At 46.2% G+C, this 19,652-nt stretch overlaps 1 protein-coding gene across 2 annotated transcripts in view; it reads right to left on the bottom strand.

Annotated features, from left to right (window-relative positions):
• Nucleotides 1-19,652, bottom strand: part of Gria1 (glutamate ionotropic receptor AMPA type subunit 1) — a 314,630-nt gene that overhangs the window by 36,196 nt on the left and 258,782 nt on the right. For both annotated transcript variants that reach the window (XM_029546554.1, XM_029546555.1), the window contains exons 12-13: nt 11,405-11,603; nt 5,208-5,455 (exon numbers count right to left, since the gene is read on the bottom strand). In XM_029546554.1, the coding sequence (XP_029402414.1) occupies nt 5,208-5,455; nt 11,405-11,603 (447 nt within the window). The remainder of the gene's footprint in view (nt 1-5,207; nt 5,456-11,404; nt 11,604-19,652) is intronic.

Genomic DNA, 19,652 nt, shown 5'->3' with positions numbered 1-19,652 from the left:
ATCCATTAAACTCCTGGCCTATGGTTTGTGAAAGAGAGCCATTATCTATGAATTCAACAGAGCTCAATCTAGGATAGACTCTTGCTTGGGTTTGTAAATAGAGGCCATGAACCTTGACCAAGGAGAGTTAACACTTTGTCTCTAACTAAAGGGATTATGAATCTCAGTGAAGAGACTGCAGTATAGCTTGGGCACTTACATCGAGTTGGCGTCAGAAGGCCCATAGATTATAATTAGTGGATTTACTAATTGCCTTTTCCCTAGTGACTGGCATTGGCCTGTCCATCTTTATCCAGAACCCAAAGGCATAACTCAGCCCCTCACCCAAGCCCAAACATGCAGAGACAGCCAACAAACAGCATCTGTTTCAAAGGAATGCCACCTGTCCAAATGGAAAGCCAAGCGTCGTCGAGCTGCTTCGCTTCATCAGAGTGTTTGTCTCCAGGCCAGGGAGGCAAATGCTATTCTGTCACCGAGAGTCTTTTAACAAACAGTGGGGACCATGACCTGGCTCCTGATAGGCAGAGCTGACAGGTGTTTGAGCAACGTTTTGGTCTCAGATCCTTCGTTCCTTCATTCCTTTGTTCCTTTGTTCCTTTGTTCCTCCTTCCCTCCCTCCTTCCCTCCCTCCCTCCCTCCCTCCCTCCCTCCCCTCTGATATCTGTGTCTTTCTGTCTGTCTGTCTCTGTGTTATATGTACTTGCTGGTGTGGGTATTTGCACATGAGCATATGCACGTGGAGGTCATAGGTCAGTGTTGGATGTCTTCCCTTATTGCTTTCTATCTTGTTTCTTGAGACAGTATATCCCACTGAACTCAGGGCTTGCTGATTTGGATAGACAAATCCGGTGGTAGTGAGTTTCAGGAATCCTCCTGTCTCTGCTTCTCTAGACATGCTATATATACGTGGGTCCTAAGAATTAAACAAGGCTCCCTAGGTTTCTCTGACAAGCACTTTACTGACCAAGCTACATCCATGTCCCCTAGACACCAGTTTTCTTGGGAGGCAGAAACTCACAGTCTATCCTGGAGCAATGTGTGGCAGGCTGGAAGAGAAGGTCACTAGTGTGCAGAGGCACCGTATTTTGCAGAACAAATGGAGGTGGCATTAGGCGTGTAGAACCCCTGTCTGGATGGGCTGTTATGGCTCTCTCTGCCTTTGATGGAATGGTGAGAAACTCACACCCGTATTCCGAGCATACAGAATCACATTTACATCACGAACTTTAAGCGCTTTTCAGTCTTGTGAGTGAAACTTAACAGTTTTCAAAACAAGTGCGATGGTTCAGAGGACAAGGCCTTCCCTTTCACTGGCCCTGGTTTCTGCTTGCCTACAGAGTGGTTTCCTAGGATCGAGTCACAGACATAAAGTAGCTGGAGCAGGCCAACACCCTCTCTCAGGTTGGAACCTTCTTGGTGAAACTGTCCCTCCAATCTTGGGTGTGGGAGGCAGAGATACAGTGGGAACTAGCTGCAGTGGGTACACATATGCTCTTAGCAGCTAAACAATGATCCTTTCCCCCTTTTTTTGCTTATGAGTGCGGTATGTATGCATGTGTGTGTGTGCAAGGTTGATGGGGAGACAGAAACATGCAGGTCTATGTGCCTGTGTGTGCACAGGACTGATGTCAGGCGTCTTCCTCCATTGTTCCCACTTTATTTACTAAGGCAAGGCCTCTAGCTGAACCTGGGCCTAATCAACTTTAGCTAGCATAGGTAGTCAGTTTGTCCAGAAAATCCCCCACCTCTCCCTGAGTGTTGGGGTTACAGGTGGCTGCTGCACTGGCCTGACTTTTATGTGGGTTTCTGGAATCTAACCTCTATTCTACAGGCTTGCACTGAAGCACTTAATTTGGTGATCCAGGCGCCAACATTGACCCCTTCTAGCACCGATAAGAAGCAGAATCCCATAGACAGCATGGAGATTTCCCAAGCAGAAATGCTGGGCCCTCTTCAGACAGCTTTACTCTTGTGATGTTTGGTCAGGAGTCACATGATCCATGGCTACCATCAAGTGCTCCAGAGAAAGGAGGATAGGGAGAGGTCAGGGTAGGTGCTCCCCTGCCGTGGGAATTCCTGATGTGCAGATGGGCCTTTGGGCTTCTGTAACTGCAGATGAATGCATTTATTCTTTTCTATTCTTACTTTTGTGGTTGAATGCACACCTATGGAAATTTATGCCGTGTGCGATCTGGCAGCTTCTGGCCTCCGAGAATCCTCTAACCAGACCCTTTGGGTTTCTCTCTCCCCTTCTCTTGTTCTCATTCTCAAACCACCACAGCTCCATCTTTTATAGAGATATAAACCAAAAGAAGTAGGCCTTTCTTTACTGCAGATCCAGATTCCTGGTGCTGACCCTGGAAAGAGTCTTTGAGTGTCGAAAATGCACCGAAGGTTTTCAAAGCAAAGGCACCTGCTACCTTTAAGCCAGGGTCTGTCATCACGTTCCGCTGTCAGACTGCCCAGTGGCTGTTCTAGACTCCAAAACTTTTATTTTTATGCCTCCAGTTGATGGTTATCATTTGGCCTCAGTCTAGCCCCTGCTTTTGACAGAGGCATCAATCTTACCTACCCTGGAGCTGCTTTTGAGTAAGTCACAGCTCGGAGCTCTGAGTCAGATAGCCTGGCCTCAACTCTTGTACGCACCTGCTGTCTATCTTCTCAAATCTGGACTTTTGTAACATAGGGCTAATAACCGTGCATAGGGATGAAATGAGATCTTGTCCATGCCACAGCCAAGTTTGTTACTATAGCAGAAAGGCATTGTGGTGTAGAGTACTCAAATTTTAGGTCCCTGTCACCAAAACTTCTGATGCTTTTCAGGCTGTCTTCTTATTCCAAGTGCCTGTGTCAGGGGAGGGGTTGTTTCAGCCCTCTGTTGATGGACAGGCCACAGTGCCTCTTTGCGTCTTGTTGTCAGTTGATGGCCTTGACTATAAAGCCATGAGACAACCACTGGTTTTGCTTGAGCCCATGGCATTTGAATTCTTTACTTTGCATCTTTCTAGACTGATGGTCTGTAATGGTAACAAAGGTCATTTCCTCAACAAGCATTACTGTCTGGATCTCATTTAAAGTCTGCCTAAACTTACACAGAGAGTCTTGAGAGTGTTTCAGGGTGATAGAGCCTGGTTGCTGACCACCAGGTCATGAGCAGCCCCTTCACTGAGATTGGAGACAGTTATGTCTAAATCCTCGCTGCCATCTCTATTGTTTGAACTTCTGGAGAATTACTTAATTTTTTTTTTTTTTTTTGAGACAGGGTTTCTTTGTGTAGCCCTGGCTGTCCTGGAACTCACTCTGTAGACCAGGCTGGCCTCAAACTCTGAAATCCTCCTGCCTCTGCCTCCCAAGTGCTGGGATTAAAGGTGTGGGTCACCATTGCCTGGCTTTAAAATTCTTGAAAGCCTTTTATTGGCATTTTAATGAAGACTAAAATCTTTTTTACAAAACCCTGTTTAGCCTCATGTTCCAAGCTTAGCCTGTCTCCTGCCCTGTCTCTTCCTTGTGTTACAACTTCTTGCATTAGTGTCTTCCAGCAGGTTGTTCTTCATCTGTACTGCTCGCTAAAACTTTAAAAATCTCTCTGTCCCTGTCTCTGCCTGTGTGCCTGATCTTTAATGAGTGTCTCATTTTTAAAGAATGTCTCTGATGTCTTGCTTGTATTGCAGACTCCAGAGTACACGGGATGTTGTGTAATCTGCAACTCTGTCCTGCTTAGGGTAGTCCCAACGCCATTAGCTTCTGTTTTTCACTTTGGTCTTGATTTTTTTCCCCTCCATTTTGGCCCTGGAGAGTTCCTAACTTGCATTTCAAAGGATGGTTGTTACATCCTAGCCCCCATACCCACACGCCTTACAGTGACAATTTGGTTCTATCTTGTTACTGGAAATAGATGTCCTCGAGGGCCCCTTTTGTAGACTATCCTAGTACCTTTCATGATAATTATTAAAACATTAAGCAATTATAAGCTGTTGAACGGCCGCCTCCTCTTGCAAGCCTGTAGTTACACGGGAAGGGTGCCTTGTTCAGAACAGTGGTGCCAGCTGCCATGCCAGTGCCTGGGATAATGACAAAATGCAGTGCCATTTCCATTAATGAATGAACCGAGGCAGAATGGCCGTGGCTGTCATGTGAAGCAGTCTCTCTCTATCCTTTCTCAGCCTTTATTAACCCTTCTTGCTCTTTCTATGATGGTATCCTTTACCCTTTATGTAGTTTTTCCTTCTTTGCTCGCCACCTTTTATTTTTATTATTTTTTTAAAAGACAGGGTCTCTTTGCATAAGCCTTGGTTGGCCTGCCACATGGTATGTAGAAAAGGCTGGCTTTGAACTCACAGGGATCCTCCTATCTCTGTCTCTTAAATGCTGGGATTAAACACTCAACTTTAGTTTATGCCATTTAGACTCCCAAGGTTCTTGACCTCAGGAGGACTGGGGTGTCAATTCTTTCTGTACAGGTGAGGAAATCTAGGGGCTGGGTTGATCAAATGCCTTCACTTCTGCAGGACAGTAGCAAATTCTAGAATGAACTCTGCATTATCCCATCTGATTTTTAAGCATGAAGGACTTACCCTCATCTATTTAGAAAGAATAGCAAAGCTTCTCTGTGTGAACATAATATTGATGTTGCCTCTTTCTGATCAACCCACTTCTGCTAAAAACAAAAAGTCTGTGTCAAGGTGGGCCCACAGACTGTGTTGACTTGGACCTCTTAACCAGGAGGTCCTTGGATTTGAGCATTTCTCAAGGCTCAGACAGCGGTGCTTTTCATTTGGACAACGTGTTTCTACGTTTGAGAGACACATTACAAACCATTTCCTGTCAGAGTCCATAAAAGCTGGAGAACCCTGTTCATGGCCGAGTTGGATGCAAGGTCTCTAGCAAGGGATGGAGTGTCACAGATCACAAGACAGAAGCACGGGGTTCATCAACACCCAACACTTAAGGAGTGAGGTGGAAAGCAGGGCATGGGGAGGGACACACAGTGGGCAACGTCAAAGCAAGCTGAGGCCCCCCAGGTCAGTTTCCAACCTCAGGGCTGAAGGTCACGGGTGGCTGGGATCTTCCAGGCCCACAGGCATTTCAGACGATCTCTTCTTGGAGGCTCGCATTATGCATGGGGGCCTGTGGTAAATGCAGCAGCTTCGTTCCTGAGAGATAGGGAGGGCAGAGGGAGCACGAAGGAAGCAGATCTGGGTACTTACCTCAGGGCGGACCCCTTGGGTGTTGCAATGCCATAGCCTTTGGAATCCAAGTTACCTCCCACTTTCATGGTGTCACAGGGCTTGCGTTGCTCGATATACTCATTCATGGTGGACTCCAGGAGGTAGGCATATTTGCCTTTTGACTTTCTCACTCTGATCATGCCCTCCTCTGTGGTCCGAACAAACACAGACGGTTCTGCAGACTTCATGTATGTCCACATCTTCTCAAACACAGCGATTTTAGACCTCTGGCAGGGGACAGGGACGAAACCAGGGTTAAGCAATGGCGGGGCTTGAATTGGGGTCGGCGCATTCATCAGGGAAGAGAGCAGAGTGGAGCTTGATCACACATTCATGAGCCAGATCAGCTTAGGCAGAAACAAATTATGAGTGATTGCAAAATAAGAGCCTCTAATTAGTACCAATAGGTTCCAAGGTACAAATATCTTGTAAATACAGAATGAACAGAGTATCTCAGAATCATTTAATTACTTCTGAGCAATTATACTCCTAAATGGGAGAAAGATAAGCAACTGGTTCCCTGTCTTATGTTTAAAAGACATTGTAGATCTGTCTATAGTTCAATAGGGATGCATGTATACTGCCCCAAAGCAGAGGGCTGAATGTCAGAAGGATTTGACTTCACTAACTACTGTAAATTAAAAAAAAATAGCAGCAACAACAAAAACCCTTTTTGACCATGTACTGCTAAGTTCTAGTAATCCCCTATTATGAGACCTGTCCTCCAAATGTCACTGTCTGATAGAGCATATAGTATGTGTGGTGGGTGGAATGAGAATTGTCTTTCAAAGGCTCTGGGATTTGAATACTTGGTCTCTAGTTGGTGGAACTGTTTGGGAAGGTTTAGGAGGTGTGGTCTTGATGGAGGAGATGTGTCACTGGGTACAGGCTCTATGAGCTTAATATTTCCTCCTAATATTTCCAGTTCACTCTCTGTGCTTTGTGTGTCTGTGCTTTGGGGATGTAAGCTCCCAGCTTCCTGCTCTGGCTACCATGCCTGGTTGCTGCCATGCCTCCCCACATTGATGGACTCCTATCCTTCTAGAATTGTAATCCCAGATAAGCCCTTCCTCCTATACGTTGACTTGATCATAGCGTTTTATCATAGTGACAGAAAAGTTATGAATACAACATGAGACCCGACATCTCCTTACATTTTTAAAGGCCTCCAAACTGGGGGAGCTAGCTCCGTTGGTGAAGTGCTGCTTGCTTTGCAAGCATAGGCCTGAGTTCATATCCCTCGCTGGTACCCACATTAAGAAAAGTTTTCCTAGTGTAGCAGGGTCTGGAATCCCAGTGCTGGGTAGGCAAAGGCAGAAGAGTTTCTGAGGCTTGCTAGCCAGTCATTCTTGCTAGTCATGGAGCTCCAGGTTTGGTGAGAGACCCTGTCTCAAAAAGTAAGGTGGAGAAATGATTGAGGAAGACACCTGATTTTGAACTCTGTCTCTATGTGCTTATGTGTGTACTTCTTCATGTACTTACATTCAAGTACACACACACACACACACACACACACACACACACACACACACACGTACGTATGTACGTTCCAAATTTGGTGAACCTGTTTCTTCATCTACGAAAACAGTTCTGGCCTGTTTTGTTCTTTTTTCTTGGGGCTTTGACTGGATTGTTTAATCCATTTGATCCACTATGAAAGATGGCTATATTTTTCTTTTCCCAAAGACCAGAGCAAATCCTAAGTCAGCTCCAGGACAGTACTCCTTAATCTCCAGTGAACACTTATGCCCTGAATCTATAAAAATGTAGACCCACCTGCAGTGAACCTAGAGCTTTTTGATCCACCAGGGTCCCAAGGGTCCTGATTTATGAGGCCCAGCATTTGTCAGTGAGATTGATTTCCCTGTAGGTCACAATTTCAGGGTCACTCAGTGTATAGCCTGACTACTCTATGGAAACTGATAGTCATCACTTCTTGGACACTGGGCTCAACCTGTAGAAGCTACTGAGGCAGGAAGGTATCTTCTCTGTGGCTCCTTCTCAGACTCTAACTGAGGCTCTTATCAGGGTGCATGGTCCAGTACCCCAGATCAGCCCTCGCATCTCACAATCTCACAAGAATTATTTTTTAAAGGGAGTCTTTTTGCCGAGAGCATTTTAGGGATATTGGAATCTGGCTTGAGATGGTCCTTTTCTCTTTGTGTGTGTTTCGCGGAAGAGAGTATAGGTGCTCATCTGTCTCTATCTTCTAGAGCCTAGGGGTCAATATCCATGCCTTTCTCTATTGCTCTCTACCTTATCTTTTGAGACAGACTCATTGAATCTGGAACTCACCACCTGGCTAGACTGGCTGCCTAGAAGGCTCCAGGGATCTTTCCATCTTGACCTCCCAGGCACTGGGGATAAACACATTTTTTTTTTTTTTTTTTAAAAACCATGGTGCTGGGATCTGATCTCATCTTCATGCTTGTGCAGTGAGTACCTAATACCCTGATCTCTATCTCCAGTCCCAAAGCTTTGGAAATGGACCAGTGCTAGCTGCGTAGAAAGGTCTTAAAATAAGAAAAAGACAGTTACAAAAAAAAAAACCCAAAAAACACAACCTGCATATAAGTAGATCACATCTATTTAATATAGGATCATTATTATATATGCAACAATTTTTTGGGCTGTATAAAGCATTAGGTTTTTTCTTGATGTCAGGAATATCAGCTGTGAATAGCATCTTAATACATGACTGTCATGTTGGTTAACTGATCTATAAGATATTTAGGTCCCAGAAAAATCCTAATTTTTGAGTCAAAATTACTGAAAATAGTTGCTTAGCATTTTAAGGAGGCATGCAGCATGAATTGAATTTATGGTGATCCCTCATTAGACAAGCTATTTCGCTTGTTCACAGAGAGATCTGGAGAGGACATCGGAGCTACTCTTAGCTTTAGGTCTAACTCTTGGTTTGTTCTCTAGAACACTTCTCTTTGGACCTCTGTTTGCTCCTTTTATTTCTTGGTAACTTTAAAACACCTTGGTGGCTTGAAATGTCTGCTTCTGACATGAATCAACATCATCATCATTGTGTGAGAGAGGAGAGAAGAGAGGAAAGGGATGGGGCAATACCCACCCCAGATCCTAGATCACAGCCTGTCCAGGGTCCTCAAGGCTCTCTTACACAAGGAAATACATCTATTCAGTCAGGATCAGATGATCTTCCAGGCACAAAACCAACAACACATACAGCAGGACCATTGTAAGATGCAATTTGACCTGACAGGATAGCACAGCAGGGAACAGGCTGTGGACTGGCAGAGCAGAGAAACCCTGGTGCAGCAGTATGCAGAAAATCATGGCATCTTCTCAACCATAGCCCCAAAGCCCAAGCAGTGCTCACAGGTGCTCAGGGAACACCAGGACAATCGAATCTCCAGGAACTCAAGTGGAGTACGAACAGCAGAGAAGCCTGGCACCATGCCAGGGGTATCTGTTCTTGACTCTGCCCTGCACAGTCCCCACCGCCTTTCACATGTCTTAATTAAACTGTCCATAGAGAAGTAAACTGTGCCACGACTCTGGATGGTGCTGCCGCGAGGACTGGGAACTGGATTCTTCTGAGATGGTGTGAGGAATTTCAGGCTTTGCTTTCCCCTTTGGCTGCCCAGTGGGAATGGAAGGTGACATCTCCCTACCCACCAAAGTCTTGGTCAGTCACAGACATGCCAGGGCTCATGGGACGTCTCTTAGCATTGTCCTTTTGTAGGTAAAGAAACTGGGGTCTGATGTAGTAATGAGAACTTTGCCATGGCTCACTGCATGGAAGAAACCCCCAAACTCCTGGTGGCACAACTGTGTTTTTTTCCTCTCTACCAACCAGCTTCCTCCTTCATTATATCTTGCCCACTACAGGAGCTTGGGCAAGTGACATAATCTATCTGAGATTCCCTCTTTCTCTTTGAACAGTTCCCATGGTCAGTGTTGCCATGGATACAACACACAATCATAGGTAATTGCTAGCCCAGTGCCTGGCAGGAAGAGAGTGCTTAGGTGGTGGGATTCCAATGACTATTTGTGTCATTTTTTTGTTTTCAAGGTTACTTGAGTGCTGGGATGCTCAGTGCGTGGCTTGCCTGGCACCTTATTGACAACAATCAGAGGCTTTGACAAAGGGCCCTTCGAGACCTCTGCTTCTCCACCTGTTCTATCTGCCCTCAACGCAAAGGCCTCATCACGTCCACTGGTCTTCCTGTGGTCTCCCTGGTCTGGTACTATTTAACTCTTCTCTTCTCTGATAGTTTTCTTCAATAGATCATTTTATTCAGCAGGGCAACAGTGTCTGCTATGAGACAGCCAAAGGATCGAGTCGGACACAAAAGAAGCCCCTTTTGTAAGCAGTAAGGGTTACAGGCTCAAGGAAATCAGATTGTCTATATGAACTGGCTGTGAGCTCAGAGAGCATAGAATCTGCACAGTAAACTCGGCGAGTGAGTGCAGGGTCTGAAATCCAAAAGCTCTGACTCAAGCCGGCCCATCACCAGCCCATGTTTACCTCCTCGGAACTTGGCCGGGCCCCACCCGCCATGTTTCCTGTATCCTGAGCATGGTCACTGGATCCGCCAACAGATGAGATTTCCCTAGGTATATTCAAATTAACGGACCGCATTCATCCCAACTGGATGACTAATCTGTATACAGCCTTCTTCCTAGGGTAGGAAAGCCTCCAACCTGGAGTGCTGCTTAGTAACGCAGGCAGGGGACTGCTGCTCCACTTCCCAACAAACCTCACTTGCTTTCTCTTCTCAATCCTGTCATTCATTGCGGTCATGAGGCAATAAACTTAGAAACACTGGCTAGGGGTGACTTTGGTGGCCGTGGTGAATGACAGTTCCTGGAAAGAAGCAGTCTGCAGAAGGCTGAAAGACTGACTAGACCTACTGCGATGTAGAGATGCCGGAACACTGCAGGTTGAGAGCCTAATTACAATTGATCTCAGTCTAGCTTTGGCTTATTAAGTAGCCAGTCTTTGTCCCTCATTTGTGTTAGACCCAACATCCTGTCACTAGGATACAAAGCTGGATCTAACAACAGATACATTCCCTTTAGAATGTATTAACCGAGGAACTCTAATTTTTCCATAAACCAAAGGACTAAGATTGTCATCACATGACATGCAGGGCCTATGACTGAGATTTCTCTGCTTTGCAGTAACTGTCTCCTTAATGTTTCCACCAATGCCTTTGAAAAGTGCCCTGACTTAAGAATTTCTTAGTTCAGTTACCACAAAAACTTGCAAGCTGGAACATAAGGTTTGGGGTGACCAGGGACTGACTCACATTTGGCTCCAGAATTAACTATCTTATTCTTTTACAGGTAAGAGCTGTGCTTTTGTGTTGACACCATCAAGTTTCTGAACCTAATACATGGAGTCCAGGAAGGTTCCTTTGCTCTCAGAGAAGCAATAATAAGGGAAAGCTACAAGTCCTACCTGTAAGACAGATACACCTTTCCCAAATGAACCCCTACTCTCCAACTCCTCCCCAGGTCCTCCTTCCCTTTTCCTTAGCTTCTCCCCACCATTCCTCTTCTTCCCCAATGTACTACCTCCTCTAAGTTATACACTAACAAGATTTCTTCCTCCCTCCTTTTAAAACTCAAGACAACCTGCCTTGCCACCTGGGAATCAGAGGCAGCCTGACTACAAGGAGTATGGGCCATTTGTCTGTCACTTATCTGGCACAAGACCTCCCCTTTCTGAGTTCTATAAGAAGAATTTATAGGTCAAAAATTCTGCCTCAGGGACCCGAACACTCCTCAGATCTCCCACCATGCTGTCTGTCAATGGCATTAATAGTTCTAATAATCTTTCACCCAAAAGGACAGTACACCCCAGTAGTCCTTTTGCGCCCCTGCCCCCCAACCCAAGAGCTTTCACTGAGTTTCTCAGATTTGCATGAAGATAGGCAGTTATCTTGCTCCTTGTAATCTCACTATCTCTGCCTGTCTATCTATCTATCTATCTATCTATCTATCTATCTATCTATCTATCTATCTATCTATCTATCTATCATCTATTTATTTTGTGGTGGCTAGGAAGGAACGCAGAACCTCCTGAGTGCTTCCACCATGGAGCCACTCCCACCCAGCCCCGGCACTCTTTAATGAAAAGGGAAGTGTAGTGGAGTGATTCCCTTCTGAGGAGGCCTTGGGAGCAGGGATGCCCTCACCCTGAAGAACTCCTTAGTGGAGCCTGCTTCCAATGTCCCATAAGCAATTTCCGTCTGCTTTGCCAGGTCCTCTGCACTCTCAATGGGCGACACCATCCTCTCCACAGTCAGGAAGGCAGCCAGGTTGGCCGTGTATGAGGAGATGATGATCAAAGTGAAGAACCACCAGACACCGCCGACGATGCGTCCAGACAGGGACCTGCGGGCCAAAGGAGAGACGGGTCAGAGGCGTGGACATCAGTTAAAGAAGGCTCTGGGGAGAAGGGGGGAGGCAGCAGAATTCTGCCAGCAGAGCTGTCAAACATAATTGCACCCCTACTCTGCAAGGAGGAAGTGAGAATTCAAACATTAGGGAGATGCTTCGCTTCCTTCCTTGTTAGGATAACTGTGGGGTCACTGCCCCTTGGGTGATAAAGTGCACAGGCAATCGTTATACTCGCTTTACATGGACAGACATGTCAGCAATGACACAGATGTGTCGGCACTTGTCTACAAGCTTCTTAGACATGTGTAAACACCCTTCAAATGTAGTCACACCTACATGGAATATTGGTACAAATGCAGCCATATAAATGCAACTACACACACACACACACACACACACACACACACACACACACACACACACACACTTGCTGGACCTGGAAATAATAAACAGTAGCCATCTCTTTTTCTCATTATTGTCAAGGATGGTGCCGTAGAAGGAGAGGGAAGGAAGACTGTATTAGATATATACATAGAATGAGAGTAACTTTACTGCCGTCACTGTGGGGAAAGTCTTTGCAGGAGACTGGCAGTCCCTCCACTGATCAACACAGGGATGGATTTAAAAAGGAGGTTAAGCGGAGTGTGAAGGTGCACACCTGTGATCTTAGCATTCTGGGAGTAGAGGTAGGAGGGGCAGAAGTTTGCTGTCATCTTGGCTACACATTGAGTTTGAAGCCATTGGGCCATGCGAGAGCTCTTTTCAACAAACAAGCACCACACATGAACACACACATACACACACACACACACACACACACACACACACACACACACCCCAAAAAGGAAAGAGATGAAGTTTCCCTGGGTATTCCCATGGACCCTTTCATGTGCCCCAAATAATGAAGAGTAAGATGACTAGCCAGAGAGCCACAGTGGCCTCTCTCATTCTCTTGGGCTCCCCAATGACTCCACAGGGTGATGTGGACTCTCCTCAGAGTGACTCTGGAACCCTTCAGGTAGGACTGAGGACACTGTCAAGGACACACTTGTATCCTATCAGACAATTGAATCTCATGCTGGAAAAAAGGAAAGACTGGGACCTTAGTGCCAGCCAGAGGAGGAGGAGCTTGTATCCCTGAAGAGATTTCCCAGCGTTCTAACAATGTGAAGCAGACTGGAGCTGAGGCTGTGATGGATGGGGGCCACGTTTTGACCAGGTCTGCTGAACTGGCAGGCCTCTGATTGGCTTGTCCAAAGTTGTACATACAGAGATGGAGTTCCACAGGCTTTGCCCAGCCCAGAGTCCACTCTCCTGCCTGGGCTCTTCTACTTCATCCCTCGGTTGCTTACTCTTCCTATTGTTGCCAAGGCAGCTTAAGGGAGGAAGGTTTGCTGGTGCTCACACAGAAGGTACAGTTCATCACGGAGGGAGAGGCACAGGGATTTAGGTAAAACGAAATACCATGTTCGAACTCAGCAGAGGGGCCTTAGGGAAATTACTACAGCTCTCTGTCCCTACTCCCCGTGTGACCACATTGGATGCACTTCCTCTGTCTGCTTTTTACATTTATTTGTTGTTTGTTTAATTAATTGCCATATTGAGGATGACTGGGGAGGCCTGGCTTGTTAAGGCTGCCAGAGCCCAGATCTGACTCTAGGCACTGTGTATGACTCTTAGGGAGTGTGATGGTTAACACTGATTGTCAACTTGGCAGGATCTAAGGGAGACAGGCATCCAGGAGCATCTATGAGGGAATTTCTAGACTGGGTTAAGTGGGAAGACCTATCCTGAATGTGGGTAGGGTCTTCGACTTAATGAATTGGAGAAGGTGAGTTGAGCGCCGGCTTTCATCTCTGCCTCCTGACTGTGGATGTGATCTGAGCAGCTGCCTTACATTCCTCCTACCCCCATCTCTGTGCCTCTCCCTCCGTGATGAACTGTACCTTCTGTGTGAGCACCAGCAAACCTTCCTCCCTTAAGCTGCCTTGGCAACAATAGGAAGAGTAAGCAACCGAGGGATGAAGTAGAAGACCCCAGTCAGGAGAGTGAACTCTGGGCTGGGCAAAGCATGTGGAATCCCATCTTCTCTTACTGAACGCACAACTTTGGACAAGCTGATCAGTGTCTTTGTAAACGACATTGTCACAGCATGTTAGGGATGTGGCTTATCTGGAGGGCATTCTTCAGAAGCTAAAAGGAAGCGGAAGAACAGCAGATACTCTGGAGCAGCACACAGTGGCATTTTGGGGGGTATGTAGACAGTTGTGGGGAGCACTGCCCAGGCTAGAGGTCAGGGGTGTTGGAACCTATGCCAGGGCCCTTCCAGAAAACCTACTCTGAGGCTGAGCAGTGTGAAGAGTTATTCATTGTTTTTTGATCCAGAAGCTTCAGCTCCAAATCATCTCTGACCAAGAGATGGATCTAGACTGCTCCTTCCTTTAAAAGCATGTCCTGTCATCCCTGTGAGGCAGGAGACAGAAGGGACACTTCCTGGGTCCCTTCATTCAGACAAGCTTAAGAGGTCGCGGGGCATGACTCTTGCCCTTGTCTTTGATTTCAAACAGCTATTTTTAAAAAAGGTCTGGGGAAGAGAGCTGTGAGGTCCTGGCTCCAAGAGTCTGACTCCGAGTTGTGGGGAGACAATGTCCATCTTGCCTCGTTTCTGACCTGAGCCCTCTACAAAGAGATGCTCAGAGCCAGGTGATGGACTCTGGCCAAACTTGCTGGTTCCACTGATGAAACAGCTGCATCCAAGATGTGAGTCTCTATGGGATAGTCACAGCGCATCACCAAGGGCAAGCCAGTCCTCTGGCAGAGCTGTAGTGAGCAATTCTAACTGTCCCAGCTGCTGGCCACTGCTGTATCTCTCCAGTTGGGAGTGGCCCAGGGGTAGGATCTGGGGTTTAGTTAATGGCTCCAAGGATAGCCCACATCTCTGCAGGCCAGTGCATGGGTCTATCACCTGCAGAACTCTCATTCACAGAAGAATGCTACTTCCCATTAGAGTAGATTATACAAGTGAGGCATAACCACAGTTTGTAAAGCAATGGGTGAATATTAATAGATCCACTCACTCACTCATTTATTGTGTGGTTTATTCTTTGTATTAGCTTGCTTTTCTGTTGTGATAAACACCATGACTCAAAGCAACTTGGGGAGGAAGTGTTTGACACCATATCAGCTTCTTATATGAGTTCTGGAGATCAAATTTAGACACTAATGCTTGGTTGGCAAGCCCTTTACCAACTGAGCTATTTCTCCAGCCTTATATAGATTGTAGCTTCATATAGATCTTTTAAAACTAAAAACAGGAGCCAGGCGTGGTGGCACATGCCTTTAATCCCAGCACTCGGGAGGCAGAGGCAGGTGGATTTCTGAGTTCGAGCTCAGCCTGGTCTACAAAGTAAGTTCCAGGACAGCCAGGGCTATACAGAGGAAACCCTGTCTTGAAAAACAAAACAAACAAACAAACAAACAAAAAAACAACTAAAACCAAAAACAAACAAACAAAAAAACCCCCACTAAAAACAGGTTCATGATCCTCCCTGACCCTATTTAAAACTAGTCATGGTTAGAAAATAAAATCTAAATATTTTTTACCAAGGCTTGTGAGACACTTCCTGAGTGACCCAATTCTAATAGCTTCAAGTGGACACATCCCCCATCATGTGTCCCAGCCTCCATGGGCTTTGTAGTTTTGAGAGCACAACAAAAATATTCCTGTTATTTTTGTTGTTACAGGTGGAGTTATGTTTATGTGGCTATCTTCTTTTTTGTTTGTTAAAAGAAGATTATTTTCTTGCTATTTCTAGGGAGTTGTTTCCCTCCTTGTGTTGGAGTTTTCCATTTATTATCCTTTGAAGGGCTGGATTTGTGGAAAGATATTGTGTAAATTTGTTTTTGTCATGTAATACCTTGGTTTCTCCATCTATAGTAATTGAGAGTTTTGTTAGGTATAGTAGTCTGGGCTGGCATTTGAGTTCTCTTAGGGTCTGTATGACATCTGCCCAGGATCTTCTGACTTTCATAGTCTCTGATGAGAAGTCTGGGGTAATTCTGATAGGTCTACCTTTATATGTTACTTGACCTTTTCCCCTTAATGCTTTTAATATTCTTTCTTTGTTTTGTTCATTTGGTGTTTTGATTATTATGTGACAGGAGGAATTTCTTTTCTGGTCCAATCTATGTCCTTCAACAGAGGAATGGATATAGAAAATGTGGTACATTTACACATTGGAGCACTATTCCGCTATTAAAAACAATGAAATCATGAAGTTCTTAAGCAAATGGATGGAACTAGAAAATGTTATCCTGAGTGAGGTAACCCAATCACAAAAGAACACACATGGTATGCACTCACTGATAAGTGGATATTAGCCCAGAAGTTCTGAATACCCAAGATACAATTCACAGACCACATGAAGTTCAAGAAGAAGGAAGACCACAGTGTGGATACTTCAGTCCTTCTTAGAAGGGGGATCAAAATACCCATGGGAGGAGATACAGAGACAAAGTTTGGAGTAGAAACTGAAGGAAAGGCCCTCCAGAGACTGTCCAACCTGGGGATCCATCCTATATACAGTTACCAAACCCAGACACTATTGTGGATGCCAACAAATGCTTGCTGACAGGAGCCCGATATAGCTGTCTCCTGAGAGGCTCTGCCAGTGCCTGACAAATATAGAAGTGGAGGCTCACAGCCATCCATTGGACTGAGCACAGGGTCTCGAATGGAGGAGCTAGAGAAAGGACACAAGGAGCTGAAGGAGTTTGTAGCTCCATAGGAGGAACAACAATATGAACCAACCAGTATCCTCAGAGCTCCCAGGGACTAAACCACCAACCAAAGAGAACACAAGGAGGGACTCAAGGCTTCAGCCATGTATGTAGCAGAGGATGGCCTCGTGGGATATCAATGAGAGGAGAGGCCCTTGGCCTTGTGAAGGCTCGATCCTGCAGTGTAGTGGAACAGTACAGGACAGGGAAGCGGGAGTGGCTGGGTTAGTGAGCAGGGGGAGGGGGAATTGGATGGGGGGAGTTTTGGAGGGGAAATGAGGAAAGGGGATAAAATTTGAAATGTAAATAAAGGAAATATCTAATAAAAAATAAGAAAAAATCTTCCTACTGTTGTGGTTTGAGTGAGAATGGGCCTCATAGACTTATGTATTTAATGCTTGGGGTCACCAGTTAGGAATGTTTAGGAGGTGTGTCTTTGGTGGAGTAGGTGTGTCACTGGTAGAGAGCTTTGAGGTTTCAAAAGCCCCTACACACACACACACACACACACACACACACACACACACACACACACACACTTCCTTTCTTCCTTCTTTCTCTTTCCGCTTCATGCCTGTGGCTCAAGGGTCAAGCTTTCTCCTGCTCCAAAACCACGCCTTGCTACCTGCTGCCGTGCTCTCCACCATGATGGTCATGGACTCTAACCACCTGCAACCCTGACCCCCAAATTAAATGCTTTCTTTTATAAGTTGCCTTGTACATGATGTCTATTCCCAGTCACTAAGACACCCACCTCAGGACATTTGCACCTGGCCCTCGATCGGGGACTTACTTCCTTGGAATTGCCCCAAACCTGCCTCTATAAACCTTTCTCTTGGGGTTTCTACTCTAACGTCACCCACATTCACACATGCCCTTAGAGGTAGTGTCGTTTCTGCCTCCTGCTTCTCTCTCCTTGCTTTTAGTGGCCTCGCTTATTAAGGTTGAAGCGATAATTCTATAGTCACATAGGTTTGCTGACTCCGTGGCCGTCTATCTCCCTGTAGGGGTCTGTACAGGTCTTATCCATGTCACTTCTTGCTCTGTCCTCACCATGCAGCTTAGTGCCTGGCAGAAAGCCTGTAATGAATAGATGAAAGATAGCACACGTTTTCTCAAGACTATACAAAGATGCTTCCCCTCAAGGGAACTGACTAATAGAAGAGTCAGGACACCCTGTGCACAGAAACCCCTTTGGTAGCTAGGTTAGGGTAGAGCATACAAGGGTCATTCATCACGTGCTGAAAAGACATGGGATGGGGAAGATCATAGCCTACTAGGAAAAATCTTGAAAGGTGTCGTGGTGTCACCTGACTGGGCCGGGGAGACAGCCAGCCTTTCTTAGCTAGGTTCCTATTGCTGTAATAAAACATCATGACCAAAAAAAGCAATATGGGGAGGAAAAGGGTTTATTTTATTTTACACTTCCTGATCACAGTCCAGCATCCAGAAAAGCTGGGCAGGAGCTGGAGACAGGAGTTGATGCAGAAGCCACGGAGGGGAAATGCTGCTTATAAGCTTGCTTTGCCTGCATTCCTAAGTACACCAGAACCACCAGCTTGGAGGGGGCCCCTCCCACAGTGAGCTGGGCCCTCCCACATCAATCATCTGTCAAGAGACCGAGCTGTGGCACTTGTCTACAGGCCAGCCTGGTGGGGACATTTTCTCAGTTGCGCTTTCCTCTTCCAAAATGATTCTAGCTTGTGGTGGAGTTGACATTTACAACTAGCCAGCACACTGGCTGTGAGCATTCGGCATTGGGGGGTGGGGGGGGCATTTCCTGAATTGGGAACAACCCGTGAAGGCAGGGAAAGAATGTGAACAAGTGGCCATTGGAGCCCCCACAAACCACAGTAAGCTCCCAGCACCATGCTTAGCAGGGGGGAGTGGTGGCGGCAGCAGGGGGAGGTGGGGATGGCAGGGTGGGGGAGCATCTGAGCTGCACAGGGCAATCGTTTCTTCACCCCCTATCCTCTACATGGTAGTTGCTGCACCAGGAACTTGAGGTTGAGAAAGACGAAATACTTGAAGTTACAAAGACAGCGATTGAGCTCACGGGGGGGGGGGGGAAGTCGGGGAGGACCCAAGATCTGACTGACATCAGGGTGTGACTCCACCTGTGTTGAAGTTGAACTCTGCGGAGCCCTCCCATCCCCTTATCTTCTCAAGGCTGACCACAGGCCCTGCCTATCCCTCACCCCACAGTTCCTAGAAGAGAGTATTTGGCGTCACACCGTGGTTAAAATGAGGCTTCTTCCATATATAATTTGGGCTTTACATACATAGAAGGATTTCTTTTATAGCTGCTGCTGGGCAGCCCATAATAACAAAGCATATGGTTTTTCTGCATGTGGAGTGGCCGTCCCAAGCTCCTGATACTGCGGAGTTGATTAGCAGAGTCTAGGTGGGCTCTGAGGGCCTGGGACCCTCCCTCAGTTGGCCAGGTGTGAGCCTGTTTGTCATTGATGGCCCAAATGCCTGGCATTTGATGTCTTTGAGGTTGAGGACATATTTAAATACAGTGCACTGTGGACTTTTTAAAAATAGTCCCTCACTCATGAGCAAACAGGAGGCAAATGAACAAGGCACACTTCTGCTTTAATTAACATGTGGTTATCCTCAGCACAGGATGCGTATTAGCAGTAGCTATTTCACTTAAATTAATCGATTGAAAGCATCCCTTTGTCAGGTACCATTTTACCACAGCCAGTTCCCTGCACACTCAGCCCCTCCCTCTCACTTCTCCCCTGCTGAGCCAGTAGAACAACCACCCTGGCAGGGCCAGTCTTCCTTTCTAAGCTCACCAGGAACCCCATTCATGCCTTCAAAGGGACACTCAGCCTGTCTGAGCATCTAAGATAGTTTAAGTGGGAGTTTGGAAGCCCTGAGAACCACCTGCTGTCCTGCCCTGTAGGAGATTCTGAGCAAGTCATTTTATATTTCTGAACCAACCTTGTTTTAACTTTTGGCGAGATGAGGGTCATAGTGGGAGCTCCTAAAGAAGTTGTAAGGATGAGCTGTAGGCAAGAAGAAGACCTGGGCCAGAGTAGACACCTCGAAGTGTGTCTTGCTAGTACTCAAAATGAAAGATGGCATGGAAGATGGAAGCAAGCTTAGCAAAGGATGGTAAGTAACAGTGCAAGGCATTTATTGATTAAATTTTGTCTTTTTTTTTTGAAGACAGGGTCTCAGGTAGCCCAGGCTGGCCTCTTACTCACATTATAGACCAAACTAGCCTTGAACTCCCCAGCTTTTTTGCTGGGG

The sequence above is a fragment of the Mus pahari genome, chromosome 14, assembly GCF_900095145.1.
Source record: "Mus pahari chromosome 14, PAHARI_EIJ_v1.1, whole genome shotgun sequence".
NCBI classification, from domain to species: domain Eukaryota; kingdom Metazoa; phylum Chordata; class Mammalia; order Rodentia; family Muridae; genus Mus; species Mus pahari.
This window is presented reverse-complemented; position numbering and strand designations above follow the sequence as displayed.